This window comes from Hypanus sabinus, chromosome 2 (genome assembly GCF_030144855.1).
Source record: "Hypanus sabinus isolate sHypSab1 chromosome 2, sHypSab1.hap1, whole genome shotgun sequence".
Taxonomy (NCBI): Eukaryota; Metazoa; Chordata; class Chondrichthyes; order Myliobatiformes; family Dasyatidae; genus Hypanus; species Hypanus sabinus.
The window spans coordinates 121182543-121200177 of record NC_082707.1 but is presented as its reverse complement, the minus strand read 5'-3'; the positions used below and the strand labels follow the sequence as shown (position 1 = coordinate 121200177).

Sequence of the window (17635 nt, the reverse complement as noted above, 5' to 3'; positions counted from 1 at the left end):
GCAGCAGATCCTTTTTCCACATAGTATGTAACTACAACCTTTCAATCTTACTGCTCAAGGGAATACAAGGTCGTCAATTCAACCCATTCAACCAAAACGTCAATTTGGTAATTCGCACTGTGTGCTGCTCAAATTCAGTCAATCTTCTTGATGTAAGGCACCCAGATCTGAATACAATGCTCAGTTTTGGAATTAACCAGAGCTCTGCAGCCGGAACTTAACTTTAATCCCTTTGCATTAAAGCCCTCACTGTAACAAATATGCAACAGTAACTTAAAGGTATTCTGATGCAAGAGGACCAAGAAGTCTAACCTCTGGCTCTTCCCCATGATGGTGCAATCCGAGATAAGTTGGAACATCGACACCTGGAGGTAATAAGTCACCATGGAAATTGAACCTTGCTTGCATCTCCTAAATACAGTATTCAAAAAAGAAATTAATTAAACACCGTGGATACTAACACATTTTGTGAGAAAGAGAAGGGATCACATTTTAATTAACCCCAACAGCAGGTTCTCATTTATAATATTATAATGCTTCTCATTTATATACTGATTTGCGTTCAATAATGGAAACTTTGACTGTAAAGAAACATTTGTAAAATGGCATCCATGCTTCGTGTTTTATTTAAACTTCTGCCCCCACCCCCATGCCCTGCCTTGATAAGCTGAATGAGGCTCAAGTCAATCATTTTCTCTTTGACACAAAGGGCTGCTAGTCCAAAATGTCTACATCATCTCTTTGGCTTTCTGTATTGCATGACAGTGTCACAGTCTCTCCCTGTTCCAAGCCTGGGTGAGTCACTTTCGCTGTTTCTCACTGTTGAATGGCACAGCCTCTTGGTCTCAGAGTTTGTCACTGCTCTATGATGGGTCACTTGACTCCTTGTTCCACCAAAGCACCACCTGGTCTCCATCTTTCCCTGCTTCAGGATCCACCAGTCCCATTGACTTGCTCACTATTCTGTGAAACAACTCAGCCCCTCCCTTTAACTCTCTGCAGCTCCACAACTGGGACAACACAATCCCCACAGTCTACCTGCTTCTGAAGCAGACTGTTCATGGAGAGATACGGGCCCTTCACTCCACTGAGTCAAAACTGACCACAAACCCACCCATTCAGTACCAGACCCTCTCTGTTTCATAACATGCTTTGGTATCTTCATGCTTTTTTATAAACTTCCCAGACTTAAGACTATTACAGTGCTACTCAGTCCCACAATCTCTCTCTTAGTGCCATCATACTGCTCCTTCCTCACTCCTCCACACGTATCTCCATGACAGAAATGCTGGATCTACAGACTCTACATTCCATTACTGAGGCTCCTCAGTCTTTCTGTTGCACAATAGGTACATTCAGTCTCTCTCGCTGCTCTGTGACATGTTGTCTTGAGAACCACGTTTATGCCAGGGATTCACACAGATTTACAGCTCATCCAAAGGATAATTTCCTACTGCTTCACATATCATGGCCACCCGTTGTCTTCTCATTCATTGTTCCATACAGGACTACCCAGTCCCAGAGTCTCTAAGTTAGAGGGGCCCTGAGCCATCTTACAGTATCTATATTGCCATAAGTCACCTTATTGGTCTTCCGCCGTCTGGGTTTAGGCAGATCTTTCATCCATTCCAGCTTCTCATACTCCAACACATCCATGTGGACCCATCCTTTCTCAGGTTTCAGTGGAATATCAGGTTCTATAGAGATGCAGTAACATTAAAGTGGCAGAAGGGTAAGTAACCAACAGGTCCTGATTTAAGCCTTGCCAAAAACTCTCAAGCAACATGGAAAAGATTTTCCCTCAAAACACCACGAGTTCTTGCCATCTGGAACACATTTCCTGAAAGCTTATGGAAGCAAGCAGTAGTAACTTTCAAACGAGAGCTAGATACTTGCTGAACGAGATGCAGAGTTATAAGAGTTGTGTCATTTAAAACAGAAGTGTTGAGAAATCTATTTTCAGAGGGTGGTATATCTCAAGAATTCTTTAACTCAGAGAGTTGTGGTGACTGGCTTATCAAAAATACTTAGGGTGGAACTAGACGATTTTTTAAAACACTTGGGAATTGAAACCTATGGGGATCTGGCACAGAAGGGAGTTGAGGCTAGCAATAATCATATTGAATGGCTGGGCATTGTTAGTTACTTCTGCTCCTAGATACATACCTGTAAAGGGAAACAACTCCAGGGGCTGTAACCCAGCTGTGCTGAAGAGCTGGCATGGGCAAAATCAGTCAAATGGTTTCCCATGTCCTGCACAATATTTTGGACAGTGCAATATTAATGGAAGTGCTACAAGTAATAACATCTACATCAGCAATGTTAGTAGGGCTAAAATTAGCTAAGATACAACAAAGAGCAAAGACAGTACAGCACTGGAACAGACCCTATGATCCACCATGTCTGAACTGGCCATGATGCCAATCTAACTAATCCCATCAGTCTGCACACGACCTATACCCCTCTATTCCCTGCTTGTTCATGTACCTGCCTAAATGTCTTTATTTTATCTGCTTCCAGCACATCCCCAGGCAGTGAGACTCAAGCACTCTATTTGCAAAATAAGTTGCCTCATAAATCTTCTTTAAACTTTCTCTCTCTCGCCTTCAACCTAGGCAGTCTGGTATTTGATACTTCCACCTGGGACAAAACACCCTATCTGTGCTTCATAATTTTACAGATTTCTATCAAGTCTTCCTCAGTCTCTAATGCTCCAGAGAAAGCAATCCAAGTTTGCCCGACCTGTCCTTACCGCTAATACTCTTTACTCCAGGCAACATCCTGGAGAACCTTTTCTGCACCCTCGCTAAAGCCTCCACACTCTTCCTGCAGCGTGGCAACCAGAAGTGAACACAACATTGCAAATCATTCATTCAGATTCAGTTTATTGCCATTTAGCAACCACAAATGCAATGCAGTTAAAAAATGAGACAACGTTCCTCCAGAACGATATCACAAAAGCACATGACAGAACAGACTACACCAGAAAATCCACGTAACGTTTGGCAATCCCCAATCCAGAGTCCGGAGAGGCTGCTGCGAATTAATATCTCGCTATCATCTTAGCGCGTTTCCTGGAAAGGAGCTCCAATCCCACCAGACAAAACAAGACCTGCACAAAACAACATAGCTAACACAATGAAAGCTCCGTCGAACCCAGCCTCGCAGACACAGCACACAGTGAAAGCGCTCTGACCCGCAGCAGACTCCGAGTCCGTCGAACCTCCAAGTCTCCAACCATCCCCTCAGGCACAGCTTCTCCGAGCACCATCCTCTGCCAAGCGAATTAAGACACCCCCACCAACGGCCATCAGCAGCGCGACCCCAAGGACTGGGGGCCTGTTCTTCCCAGCAGAGACCCGGATCTCACAGCAGCAGCAGCAATGAAGAAGGTCTTCCTGGAGATTTCCAGATGTTCCTCTGTGCTCCCACATCTGTTTTTCATCTGATTCTGATTGCGCACGGCACCCGGCTTCACAAGTAACAGATAATCAGCTCCGGAGTGGCTGCTGCAAGCTGCATCGCGCTGCCATCTTGGAATGCCCTAGCCAAAGTTTTATACACATAGTAAGGAGAGCTACTCCTCTTCCACCCTCCCCAACTCAAGTTCCAAGTAGTGCCAGTAAACTTTCTTTTACAAGGGGGTAAACAGTTTAACATTGCAACCAAGTTTCAGGGAGTGAAACTTTCTTTCAGTAATATAATGAGGTATATCTAGTTTTGTGCTCCTCTCTCTGGAGTAGACTCACAAAATAAAATATATAAAAGAGCTGACTCAAAAGGTGAGCAAGGTCTTCCTGTCCAGCCAAACATCAGAGCCAAGTAGAAAGTACTGCACTGTGTCTCCATTCTGAGTGCATGTTATTTGCCCCAAATAACTCTGCTTATTTTTCTATGGAAGCAGTCTGACTTGTTGAGCCATTCCACATTTTGTTCTTATTTCACAGTCCATATAACATGCTACCAGATCTGGAAGTGTTTGATGGTTTAGGGAGCTGAAATGGAAAGTGTTCCCTCTCTCTTTACTAACATGAAGTGTTCTTCCTCTCCAATACTCTCAACAGAAAAACACGCAAGAGTTCAAGTTCAAGTTCAAGGATAGATTATCTGCCACATTCAGGCCGGATCTGCCAGCAGTAAGGCTGTAACTGGGCTATTCCCAAACAATGGGCTGCAATAGTCGTTTAGGTTGGGAAAAGGAGTTATTTCTGCTTGAGGTCAGCAAATCTTCAGAACTCACTACCAGAGAGGACTAAGTTACCATGAATATTCAAGACAGGGACCAACACTCTTTTTAAAGATATTGTGGAATCAAATGAAATGAGATTAATACAGGAAAGCAACACTGAGGTAAAAGGTCAGCTATGAGATTATTGAACAATGGAATAGGCATGAGGGGCCAAATGGCCTACTTTTACTTCTACTTCTTACTTACTTGTGCTTGGCAAAGCCACTGTGCCAGAACAAAGGGACAGCACCAATTTCCACTCTGGCTAAGATTTCTGACTGAGCATGCACCATGTCACCAGCCTCATTAAAATCACTGGGAGAAACTGGCTGCTGTGAGAAGGGCAAGGAAAGCATCTTGTTGTAAGATTTTAATTGGGCAGGTTTTTAAAAGTTACTTAACTTGAGCATATCTTATATCGTTGTAAGCACCATTTTTAACAGGTGCTAAGTAGTTTTAGTTGTATGTGAATATCAATGACTTTCTTTAACATCCAATTAGACTGACAGGCAGTGAGCTAAGGCAATGGGGCAATTGTGCTGCCACTTGCACAGACAGAGGCCCTGTGCTGTACAACACAGGGCCATGCTCTAGATTGGAAAGGTTCAGAAGGAACCGGACCAAACATAGGCAAATCAGACTTGCTCAGATCGTAAACACCTTGTTGACGTACGAGCTTAGCTGATAGCCATAATTCCATGCTCTATAACTCGATGGCAAAAGGCTTGCACGGAACAACACTGGAAAGTGAAGTTTGATCCAAGGCAAACAACTAATGTCTTTGGTGCAGAGCAAAATCTGTCTGTGGCTCAAGGTCAGTAAAAACTTTGGGATATTATATTGCAAGTACTGGTTACAATACAACACTGTGATAGAGTGAAGTGTGACACCAAGCAGCTGCATTTAAAATATGAACACTCAGCTTCTGTTGCAGTCAGGCAGAAGAGAGTTACAGCTGGGGCACAACTGTACATCCCAAATCCTCCAGGGAGTACCCAAAAGCTGATGGCACAGTGCCACCACTGCAGAGCACCACATCAATCAATGCCTGCCTGACCAAAGCCACAGATTTGGATTACACTGCAGCACTCCACACGCTCTCCAGCTAGAGAAAAGTATCTCTTCTTTATTGAAATGGATGCCTGAACTCTTGACCCACTGAAGCTGATTTTCAGAAACATTCATTAGGTCACAGGATCACAGAGCAGAAACAGGCTCTTCATCCCACCCACCATCAAACATCCATTCACACTTTGCCATTTTATTCTCCCCATATTTCCATTAACTCTCCTTGGCTCCTTTCTCCATACAAAGTTCTAAGTACATTTATTATCAAATTACATACACGTCATCATATACTACCCTGAGATTCATTTTCTTACAGGCATTCACAGTAAGTACAAAGACGCTCAAAAGAATCAATGAAAGACTGCACACAACAGGCAGACAAACAACCAGAGAGAAACAAATTGGCAAATACAAAAAAGGAAAAAAAAATTACTGTCTTCAACCTCAACTACTTTCACATTTTACTGTCTCATTTTCTAAATTTAAAATACAGGTATATTGAAGTAGGATTTTTGAGCTAACTTACAAAATCCTCTGCACCAGGTCAAATGAAAAGAAACATTCCAAAACCTGCCAACAATTTACTAAATTTTTTTTAAAACTATTATTGTGAGGCTGAAAAAGTACTCATTTCCTCTGTAATTACTATACTAACTATCCTCAGGTGCTATATATGTATCACTTTACTAACACCCAATTTGCTGTAGAAAATTGGGAGTATTACCTGCTTTCAATGAATTCATAAGAATAAATCCCCTCTCTGTAAGGTCCAACAGTATGGTAGATTTTCAGTGAACCAAACCAAAATGAAAACAAAAGAGTATTCAAGGCCAGTCAGGGAAATGATAATAGAGAAGAACAGATCTGAGGAAGGGTACAAGACCATCTCAATGTCACTGACCACACCTCGGAGCTCAGTGCAGTCCACTGGAAAAAATTTGAAAGAACAGCCACACTGCCTAGGTCAGGTTGCCCCTCTAAACTTCAAGTCACTGCAGAAGAACACTTGTAAGAAAAGATACTGTGACACCAACAGTCACTCTGATGGAGTTGAATAAGTCAGTGATTGCAACTGGAGATGAAGTTCACGGCTCCACAATCTCTAAGGTTTTGAACAAAAAGGGTCTTTATAGAAGAGGAAGACACTCTGGCCCAAAAAAAAACATATCCTTACCCGTAAAGACTTTGCAATGTGTCACTTAGAAGATACTGTAAAAATATGGAAGAAGTTCTTTGGTTGCATGAAATTCAAGTGGAACTTTTTGGCCTCAACGTTAAGCAGTACTTGTGTCTAAATCGAATACTGCACATCAGCTAGGTAACACTGCCCCTACTGTTAAGTAAGGTGGAGGTAGCGTCATGATATTAGGAAGCTTTTCAGCAGTAGGGACTGGAAATCTGGTCAGGATTGATGGGAAGATGAATGCTGCTAAACACAGACAGATGCCGGATAAAAACCTGCTAGCCTCTGCCAGAAAGTTTATTCTGGGGAGAAAGTCTGTCTTTCAGCAGGACAAAGACCCAAACACGTGGCCAGAGCAACCACAGAGTGGCTTCAAATGAAGAAAGTTGATGTCCTTGGTTGGCCGAGTCAGAGTCCTGACCTTAACCCAATCAAACATCTCTGACTGCTGTCCACCATCGCTCCCCAACTAACCTGGCACTGTTTGAGCAATTTTGCAAGGAGAAATGGGCAAATCTTGCTCCGTCACATTGTGCCAAGCAAATATCCAGAAAGACTACTGACTGTGATAGTTGCAAGAAGTGGTTCAACTAAGTACTGAGCAAAGGGGAATAAATATTTTTTGAAATGCTGACATTTCAGTTTTTGATTTTTTAATTATTTATGCTTTACAATTTTCTCTGGGTTTTTGGACTGTACTGTGAAAAAAGGAGCATTTGATTCACAAATAAAATTTTTCTGTTAAATTTATCAAAATCCCTGGTTGTAATACTCATTTACGTGAACAAAGGGTTACTCTTGTAAGGCTCTGCAAGTTAACTATATGATTAATATTGAGTATGTGAGCTGTGGAGTCTTTGGAAGCCCACATGGTTACACAGAAAACACAAAACCACCGCAGTCAGCTCCAGACATCAGGATTGATCCTGGGTCACAAGAGCTGGGTCTACAAGCTGCACCCCTGTGTTGCCCTGAATGACGCCCACTCCAACACATCATCTGAGAGCTTTGGTCAAAGCTCAGAAAAATGCAGGACAAACCACACCTACCATGCATTCATTTCCAAAGTGTTATTTGTAATGTAAGTGAGCAATCGGCTCATTAACCATCATGCTTGTTCTTTGACAAAACAAAATAATTTATCTTACACAGGTGTTACCAAAATAAACTCTGGAGATTGGCAACACCTTACTGGCCCACCGAGCTTGCTCTGCCAAGTAGATTAGGGCTGGCAGTGACACATTATCACACACATCAATGTCATACATGCATGGGATACTACATTGCATCTCAGACAATACAGTAAATTATGCAGCTTGTCTGTCTACACAAAAGCATAAAAGCCAGGACCAACAGGCTCTGGGACAGTTTCTTCCACCAGGCCATCAGACTGATTAGTTCATGCTGATACAATTGTATTTCTATGCTATATTGACTGTCCTTGTTGTACAGAATTAGAATCAGAATCAGAGTTAGGTTTATTATCACTGGCATGTGACGTTAAATTTATTAACTTAGCAGCAGCAGTTCAATGCAATACATAATCCTAGCAGAGAAAAAAAATAAAATAAAGTAAAAATAATAATAATAAATAAACAAGTAAATCAATTACAGTATACAAATATTGAATAGATTTTAAAATACAAAAATCAGAAATACTGTATATTTAAAAAAACTGAGTTAGTGTCCAAGTGTTCAATGTCCATTTAGTAATCGGATGGCACAGGGGAAGAAGCTGTTTCTGAATTGCTGAGTGTGTGCCTTCAGGCAGCATCATACCTGATGGTAACAGTGAGAAAAGGGCATGCCCTGGATACTGGAGGTCCTTAATAATGGATGCTGACCTTCTGAGACATCGCTCCTTGAAGGTGTCCTGGGTACTTTGTAGGCTAGTACCCAAGATGGAGCCTCTGCAGCTTCTTTCGGTCCTGTGCAGTAGCAACCCCCCACCCCAGTACCAGACAGTGATGCAGCCTGTCATCATGTTCTCCACGGTACATCTAAAGAAGTTTTTGAGTGTATTTGTTGACATACCAAATCTCTTCAAACTCCTAATGAAGCAGAGCCACTGTCTTGTTTTCTTTATAACTATATCCATATGTTGGGACCAGGCTAGGTCCTCAGAGATCTTAACACCCAGGAACTTGAAACTGCTCACGCTCTCCACTTCTGATCCCTCTATGAGGATTGTTATGTGTTCCTTCATCTTACCCTTCCTGAAGTCCACAATCAGTTCTTTCGTCTTAATGACGTTAAGTGCCAGGTTGTTACTGCGGCACCACTCCCCTAGTTGGCATATCTCACTCCTGTACACCCTCTCGTCACCACCTGAGATTCTACGAACAATTGTTGTATCATCAGCAAACTTATAGATGGCATTTGAGCTGTGTCTAGCCACACAGTCATGTGTATATAGAGAGTAGAGCAGTGGGCTAAACACACACAACCCAGAGGTGCGCCAGGGTTGATATTCAGTGAAGAGGATATGTTATCACCAGTCCGCACAGATTGTGGCCTTCCTGTTAGGAAGTCGAGGATCCAATTGCAGAGGGAGGTACAGAGGCTGAGGTTCTACAACTCCTCAATCAGGACTGTGGGAATGATGGCATTAAATGCTGAGCTATAGTCGATGAACAGCATTCTGACATAGGTGTTTGTGTTGTCCGGGTGGTCTAAAGCAGTGTGAAGAGCCATTGAGATTGCATCTGCCATTAATCTATTGTGGCGATAGGCAAATTGCAATAGGTCCAGGTCCTTGCTGAGGTAGGAGTTCAGTCTAGTCATGACCAACCTCTCAAAGCATTTCATCACTGTCGATGTGAGTGCTACCGGCGATAGTCATTAAGGCAACTCACATTATTCTTCTTAGGCACTGGTATGATTGTTGCCTTTTTGAAGCAAGTGGGAACTTCCAGCTGTAGCAGTGAGAGGTTGAAAACGTCCTTGAATACTCCCGTTAGTTGGTTGGCACAGGTTTTCAGAGCCTTACCAGGTATGCCTGGACTTTCCGCCTTGCGAGGGTTCACTCTCTTTAAAAACAACCTAACATTGGTCTCTGAGTCAGAGATCACAGGGTCCTCAGGTGCAGCAGGGATCTTCACAGCTGTAGTTGTGTTCTCCCTTTCAAAGTGGGCATAGAAGGCATTGAGTTCATCTGGTAGTGAAGCATCCCTGCCATTCATACTATTTATTATACATTACTATAATTGCACATTGCACATTTAGATGGAGACATAACGTAAAGATTTTTACTCCTCATGTATATGAAGGAGGTAAGTAATAAAGTTAATTCAATTTAACTTGTAACTTCTTCCTTGAAAACTGAGGTCTGACCTTGTTCAAATGGTGTAAAGGTATGAACACAGTATGGTCAAAGGCGCTAGCTTTCACAAGGCCTGCGACTGCTCAATGGCACGCAACTGAACTCTGATCACTAATAGAGTGGGGAGCTTGCCCAGTGTCCTAGCAAATACTCAAGCTTCAATCAGGACTGCCAATATAGATTATTAGACAGGTTACTTAAGTTCTTCATGTCAGATGACTGCTCTATTTCCTACATTGCAACATAACCCTTCATTCCCTACGTATTCATGGGTCAATCGAACAGTCTTTTAAACATCAGTATCTCATCTACTTTCATCAGTGTACCTGGTAGCCCGTTCCAGGCACCCACCATCTCTGTGTCAAAAAAAAATTGTTCAGCCCACCTCCTTTCAAACTTCCCTCTTATACCTTAAATTCATGCTCTCTGATGCTTGACATTTCTACCCTGGGAAAAAGATTCTGATCATCTTCCCTATTTGTCTCTCACAATTGCATAAACTTTTTCAGGTCCTCCATCAACCTACAACACTCCGGAGAAAACTGTCCAAACTCTCCTTAGAGTTCTCATTCTTCAAAGCGAGCAGCATCCTGATAAACCTCAAAAGCCTCCACATCCATCCCGTAAACCAGAATTGTACAAAATAAATAAATGTTACTACTTCCTTTTTTTTGAGAACCTTAAATTTCACGAGAGAAACTGGCAGGTTTTGTAATGTTGTTCCACAATGTCATTCTGTTTAAGTCTTATGTGGAAGTCATAGGTTTGAGATGTCTGGCCTAAGTCTGAAGTAGAAAAACAAAGGACATGTATGTTTCAGAACACAGAGCACAGAAGATTACAGCATAATACAGACCCTTTGGCCCACGATGTTGTGCCAACCTTTTAAAATACTCAAAGATCAATCTAACCCTTCCCTCCTCTCAGCCCTCCATTATTTCTATCATAAATGTGTCTATCTAAGAATTTCTTAAGTGCTGCTAATGTATCTGCCTTTAACACTGCACCTGGCAGGGCATTCCTCACACCCACCATTCTGTGTGTAAAGAAATTACCTGACTATTTTTTCTTCCAATCACCTTATGAGTATGCCCCCTTGAAGCTTTTACCAAGTATGAGCACCATGCCATGGGTAAGCAGCAGTCAACCATCCCAAACTGTTGGTAGGTGAAGAGAAAGGCATGAGTGCCAAAACATCAAATTACACACCAGAGGACTTCCAAACAGCATAATTAAGCCTAGAACTGAGCCAAAGAGATTGTCCTTACCCCGTTTCAGCTTGAGTTGGTCTCACAGCAGTTTTCCAACAAAAAATTGCTGATCTTGCTGCAAAATATTGCACTTGACTCTGGTATAGTTCAGTAACTTCAACTAATGGGTGGTGGTGTAGAGATGCGTCTCTATCAGAGGGGCAAGGCACTCCTCCCCTTCACAAGCTTGCAGGTCACACTTGGGCAAAGCACAGCACCTGCTTAGGCCCCCAGGGTCATGTGAAGCCATGGGGACAAGTGTGGATGGTTGTATGAGCAACTGGTTCATATCACAAATCCTGTTTATACGACCACTGACCTTGGAAGAGTACTGATAATGGATGGGGTCGCCCATCTTTTAAAGACACTGCCCAGAAGGCGGCAATGGCTAACCACTTCTGTAAAAAAATTTGCCAAGAACAATCGTGGTCGTGATTGCCCACATCATATGACACAGCACAACAGCGTGGTTTGGATGGGTTTTAACTAATTTGGCAAGGCACTGGGAGGTAGCTGGTTTACAAACAGAGGCAACGTGTAGTGAAAATCCTAGCAAGGAGAGGCTGATGTTAGGACAAAACTGCAGTCAACACGATGAGTTGTAACGTAAAAGGCGGACAAAATTGAAAAGGGTGAATACAGGACTGAAGGTGTTACATTTAAATGTGTGCAGTATACAGAACAAAGTTGATCAACTTGTGCACAGTTACAGATTGGCACGTACGATGTTCTAGCTGTCACTGAATCATGCATGAAAGGTTATAGCAGGGAGCTTAATATCCAAAGATACACATTGCATCAAAAGTACAGGCAGGAAGGTAGAGGGAGTGGCGTTGCTCTGTTGGTAAAGAATTAAATCAAATCTTTAGGAAGAGGTGACATAGGGTCGGAAGGTGTTGAATCATTGTGGATAGAGCTAAGGAACTGCAAAGGTAAAAAGACCCTGATGAGAGTTATATACAGACCCCCAAACAGTAGTAAGGATGTGGTCTACAAATTACAACAGGAGAAAGAAAATACATACCAAAAGGGTAATAGTACAATAGCCATGGGGGATTTCAATATGCAGGTAGTTTGGGAAAACCAGTGTGGTGCTGGATTCCAGTAGGGGGATTTTCTAGAATGCCTGTGAGATAGCTTTTCAGAGCAGCTCGTGGTTAAACCCATGAAGGGATCAAGTTTTCTGGATAGGGTATTGTGCAATGAACCAGATTTGATTACAGAGCTTAAGGAAAAGTGATCAAATTCACCCTGACATCTGAGAAGCAGCAGCTAAAGTAAAATGCATCAGTATTACAGTGGAGTAAAGGGAATTACAGAGGCATGAGAGTGGAGTTGGCCAGAACTGATAGGAAAAGAAATCTAGCAGGAATGATGGCAGAGCAACAATGGCTGGAATTTCTGGAAGGAATTTGGAAGACACAGGATATATTCATCCCAAAGGGATATTCTAAAATCAAGATAGCACAACCAAGGCTAACAAGAGAAATCAAAGCCGACATAAAAGCCAAAAAAGGCAAAAATAAGTAAGAGGTTAGAGAATTGGAAACCTCTTAAAAATTAACAGAAGGCAAAGAACTGGCAGATGAACTGAATAAGTGTTTTGCACCAGTTTTCACTGTAGAAGACACTAGCAGTATGGTGGAAGTTCCAGGTGTTAGGGTGTGAAGTTACCATTACAAGGGAGAAGTTTTTTGGGAAACTGAAAGGTCTAAAGTTACTTGGACCAGATGGTGTACACCTCAGGGTTCTGAAAGAGGTGGCTGAAGAGATTGTGGAGGCCTTAGTAGTGATCTTTCAACAATCACTAGATTCTAGAATGGTTCCAGAAGACTGGAAAATTGCAAATGTCACTCCACTCTTCAAAAAAAGGAGAGAGGTAGAAGGAAGGAATTATAGGCCATTAGTCTGACCTCAGGGGTTGGGAAGATGTTGGAGGCACTTTTTAAGGATGTGGTTTCAGGGTACTTGATTTAAAATAGGCACGGTTTCCTCAAGGGAAAATCTTGCCTGACAAATCTGTTGGAATTCTTTAAAGAAATGACAAGCAGAATAGACAAAGGAGAATCAGTTGATGTACTGCACTTGGATTTTCAGATAGCCTTTGACAAGGTGCCACACATGAGGATGTTTAACAAGCTATGAGTCCCTGGTATTACAGGAAAGGCTCTAGCATGGATAAAGCAGTGGCTGATTGGCAGAAAGCAAAGAGTGAGACTAAAGGGAGCCTTTTCTGGTTGGCTGCTGGTGACTAGTGGTGTTCCACAGGGGTCTGAATAGGGACCAATTCTTTTTACCTTATATGTCAATGATTTGGATGATGGAATTGATGGCTTTGTTGCAAAGTTTGCAGATGATATGAAGAACAGTGGAGGGGCAGGTAGCTTTGAGGAAGTAGAAGGGTTACAGGACGACTTAGACAGATCAGGAGAAAAGGCAAAGAAATGGCAAATGGAATACAATATCAGGAAGTGTATGGTCATGCATTTTCATAAAAGAAATGAAAGGATTGATGATTTTCTAAATGGAGAGAAAATGAGGTGCAAAGGGACCTGGGAGTCCCTATGCAGGATTCCCTAAAGTTTAACTTGCAGGTTGTGGTGAAGGAAGGTAAATGCAATGTTAGCATTCATTTCAAGAAGACTGAAATATAAAAGCAAGGATGTAATTTTCAGACTTTATAAAGCACTGGTAAGGCCACACTTGGTGTATTGTGAGCAGTTTTGGGTCCCTTTATCTTAGAAAGGATGTGCTGAAACTGAAGACAGTTCAAAAGTGGTTCACAGAGATGGTTCCAGGATTGAATGGCTTATCACATGAAGCGCATTTGATGGCTCTGTGTCTGTATTCACTAGAATTCAGAGGAATGAGAGGTGACCTAATTGAAGCCTATTAAATGGTGAAAGTACTTGATACATTGGATGTGGACAGTCTAAGACCAGGCAGCCTCAGATTAGAGGGATGTCCTTTTAGAACGGAGATGAGGAGTAATTTCTTTAGCCAGAGGATGATGAATCTGGAATTCGTTGCCACAGGAAGCTGTGGAGGCCAAGCCTTTTGTATATTTAAAGCAGAGGTTGATAGATTCTTGATTGATCCGGGCATGACGGAATATAGGGGGAGGCAGGAGACTGAGCTGAGCAGAAACATGGATCAACCATCATTAAATGGCACAGCAGACTCAATGGGCCAAATGGCCTAATTCTGCTCCTACATCTTATGGTCCTATAACTGAATAAACAAGCTTTGAGTAAATCCACATATTCTAAATATAAAGGTGCAAGGGCACAACTTCAGCAGAGAAAGGATTTTTTTTATATTTTCAGGATCTAAATTTTGTTGGCATGGCTAACATTGATTGGTAATCCCTTGATTAGGTACTAGTAAAAGCATCCCTCAATACTGTTGGACAAGGAGCACTGTGAGAGGTTGTGGGATTAGGAAGTGCTGTGGAAGCAGGGTGGGTGAACACCTGTAGTGTACTTTGTTGACAGTGTACAGTGCCGCCGCAGTGCACAAGCAGCGGAAGGAATAAATATTTAGGGAAGTTGATAAGGGTGCAAATCACTGAGTTGCTTTATTCCTAATGCTGTCAAGTTTCTTGTGATCATTAAAGTTGTGCCCATACTGTAAAGTGGACTGTGTCTCATCAGCCACCTGACATGTGCTTTGCAGACCTTGGTGACATCAGGAAATGTGTCAATCATTGTAGGATAGCCAAACTTGGACCTGCTCCTGTATCCATTAGATTTGTGTCCAGTCAAGTTTCTTTTAGGAAGTGACCCCCTGGATATCAGGGGTAGGTGGTTAAGAAATTGTGTTAAGAGATTTTCTTTGGCTGCCATTTCTGTGCACCAACATTCCTTGCCACATTTCAATCTCATGCTTAAAAGCTGTTGAGGATTTACAAAGGCTTCTTCATTTGGTAATGAGCTGTGAATAGAAGTAAATACTGTGCAATCACCACACAGGCTCCAACTCCAGAACTAGAAGGAAGATCACCGATGAATTAGTTGATAACAGTCACTCCAGGACATTGCCCTATACAGTGGCAAGGTTTCAGAGAGGAAAATGATGATAGTGGAATATTTATTTCAGGATGGTATTTGGTTCCACGGAGGAAGAGTTGTTCTGCATTCCCATTGGAAGGAAACCACAGAAGGCCTCAAAACCAGCAGCACCTTCCAAACTCTTTATAGGCCATTTATGTGTGAATTTATTACCCAAGTTTCTATTTCCTTAAAGGTTAAGGAAAGCCTTTATGTTTGTTACCTGTGACTTTAAAGTAATGACTAGTTATTTGTAAACTTCTAATAGGATAGAGCTTGTCTCGGGCACCCCAAGTAATGTGTTCGTGCAAGGAGGTGGTCATTAGCATGTAGTATGGATTTAGATCTTTGGTCCAGTGAGATCATTGACTACACTTAGTAGTTTAACTGAGCTGCAGAGATACAAGGGTGATCAATGTAGATGAATGAGAAGGTCAAGGGGTGCGAGTGCACACACATGAAGTTCTTATACCAGAAGGCCCATTATAAATCAGATGGGAGCACACTTTCCCAATAACTGTCGTACTGAAGAGAACTCAGCACAATTGAAATATTTTCCTCATTAGCACAGATTTCAGATGGAACATTAACCCAAGACCCTACCTACTTTCATGGGTGGATAAATGATTCACGAAGAATTAATCTGTTTTCTTAAAAAGAGTAATTCACCTGGCACCCACACCAATCTAATTCCTTAATCAACCTAATCAAAATAGGTTACCTGGTCAGAATCATTAAGCAGTCACGAGTAAAGAATTTTCATATTTCCTATATTACTACGTGATTAAAAGCATTGTAGGCACTTTAAGATGACCTGAGGGTGTGAAGGACACTAGGTTATTAAATTTTTCTCCTCCTCTGTAAACTCATTGGCAATGTGCTGGCAGGAAGTGAGTTGTACGTTTCAGCAAGGAGGGCATATTCTCAATGTTTTCTTCTCATGATACTACCTCTCATTTATCTTACAAAACATGTTTACTCAGTGATACAAAGTTGACCTGTTATTGACCCAACCCTCCAAGATGCTTAGCACACAATTATGCAGAATGTCTCACCCAGACCAACGGATCAAGGAATACAGAAATAGAAAATGACTTTAGATAAAGCTTTTAAATTAACAAGAAACCCTGCAGACTCACATAATAGTGTGGTCTTTCATCTTCCTGTCTCCTATATATATCATTATTTTCTATGGGGCAATCCCACACCACACTAGCATTAGTTACTCTCAGCCATCTCTCAGTCAAATGCTGGGCAATTCCTTAGCAATTGGAGCACTTGATATCCAAACTCCTACCCTTGCTTCCCTCACACTCCAGTGGACTCAAGGAAGAGTTCAATAGGTTTTTGAACATTCAAGGAATCAAGAAATACAGGTGCTGAGGTAAAAGATTAGCCATGATCGTACTGAGTGAATTGTGCAATGATCTATTACTATTTCTACGTTCTTCAGTGTATTCAAGTGAAAGCTGCAGGTTGAAGGTGCTATCTTTTAGATAAAATTTCAGATAAACCATCATTTTCCCTCTCAGATGGATTCAAAGAGTAGCAAGGAAAAATTGCCTCGTGCTCTGATCAAAAATTGTCCCTTAAACAACATCGCCAGAACAGATCATCCTGTCATTATCACACTGCAGCAACGTGACATATTCAAAGTGGCTGTGATGTCCTCTACATTACAATATTAATTAGACTTCAAGTTTTACTTCATTGGCTGCTAGGCACTTTAGAACAACCCAAAGATGTGAAAGGCATTATTTGAATACCAGTTCATTTGATCCTTCAAACTGGCACTTAAATCAGTTTCAACATTCCCAGTGCCTCGGATCATGATGGCACAGGGAAGGATATTCTGTCCGTCAATTCTGTGGCTATAGTAGCTCAGCTGCCATATGTTCAGCATGGAATGATCAGAGATACTTCTGGGTTATTATCATTCTTTGTCATCCTGGCAGTACCTCAATCCAAGAAGAATTGCTGAATATACAAAAAAGTCCACACAAACCAAAAAATACTCTCTGAGATGAGGCTATTCTAAAATAATTTTTAAAAAAGGACTGCAGACTCATTGAGTGCATGTGCAGTAATCGATGTTGAGTAGCATTTTTACAGAGCATTTAAACCCCGCAGCATCATCTTTCATCCTGACTGATGTTAGTAAGATCGGCCCAATCAATATCTGTCAGTATCACAGCATCAGGGTTTCAATGCCAGCAACAGGAGGACGTTGCATTGATCTGCCTAATGCAAATGTGGTTAAAATGTTGTTGTGGTCCCCAAAAGTTGGTGAGTAAAGATTTGCCTAAAAATATGAAGCTGCCAGTCCTAGAATATGACGGACAAACCATGACACTAAGCTACTCAGAAAGCTGATCAAACCCATAACGTAACATTAGAACATTTTTGACAAGAACAGGCTATTTCTATTGCCAAATTCCTATTCACATAGTGTGTTGAAATAATTATCAAGTTTAGATTTGAAAGTCTCTAAGGTATTACTCTTAACTACATAACTAGGTAGTTTGACCCACATGT

The 17635-nt window shown here is 41.7% G+C and overlaps 1 protein-coding gene across 3 annotated transcripts in view; it reads right to left on the bottom strand.

Annotated features, from left to right (window-relative positions):
- rpap1 (RNA polymerase II associated protein 1) overlaps positions 1–17635 on the bottom strand; it is a 138134-nt gene that overhangs the window by 96552 nt on the left and 23947 nt on the right. For all 3 annotated transcript variants that reach the window (XM_059953720.1, XM_059953711.1, XM_059953725.1), the window contains exons 8-9: positions 1582–1697; positions 313–411 (exon numbers count right to left, since the gene is read on the bottom strand). In XM_059953720.1, the coding sequence (XP_059809703.1) occupies positions 313–411; positions 1582–1697 (215 nt within the window). The remainder of the gene's footprint in view (positions 1–312; positions 412–1581; positions 1698–17635) is intronic.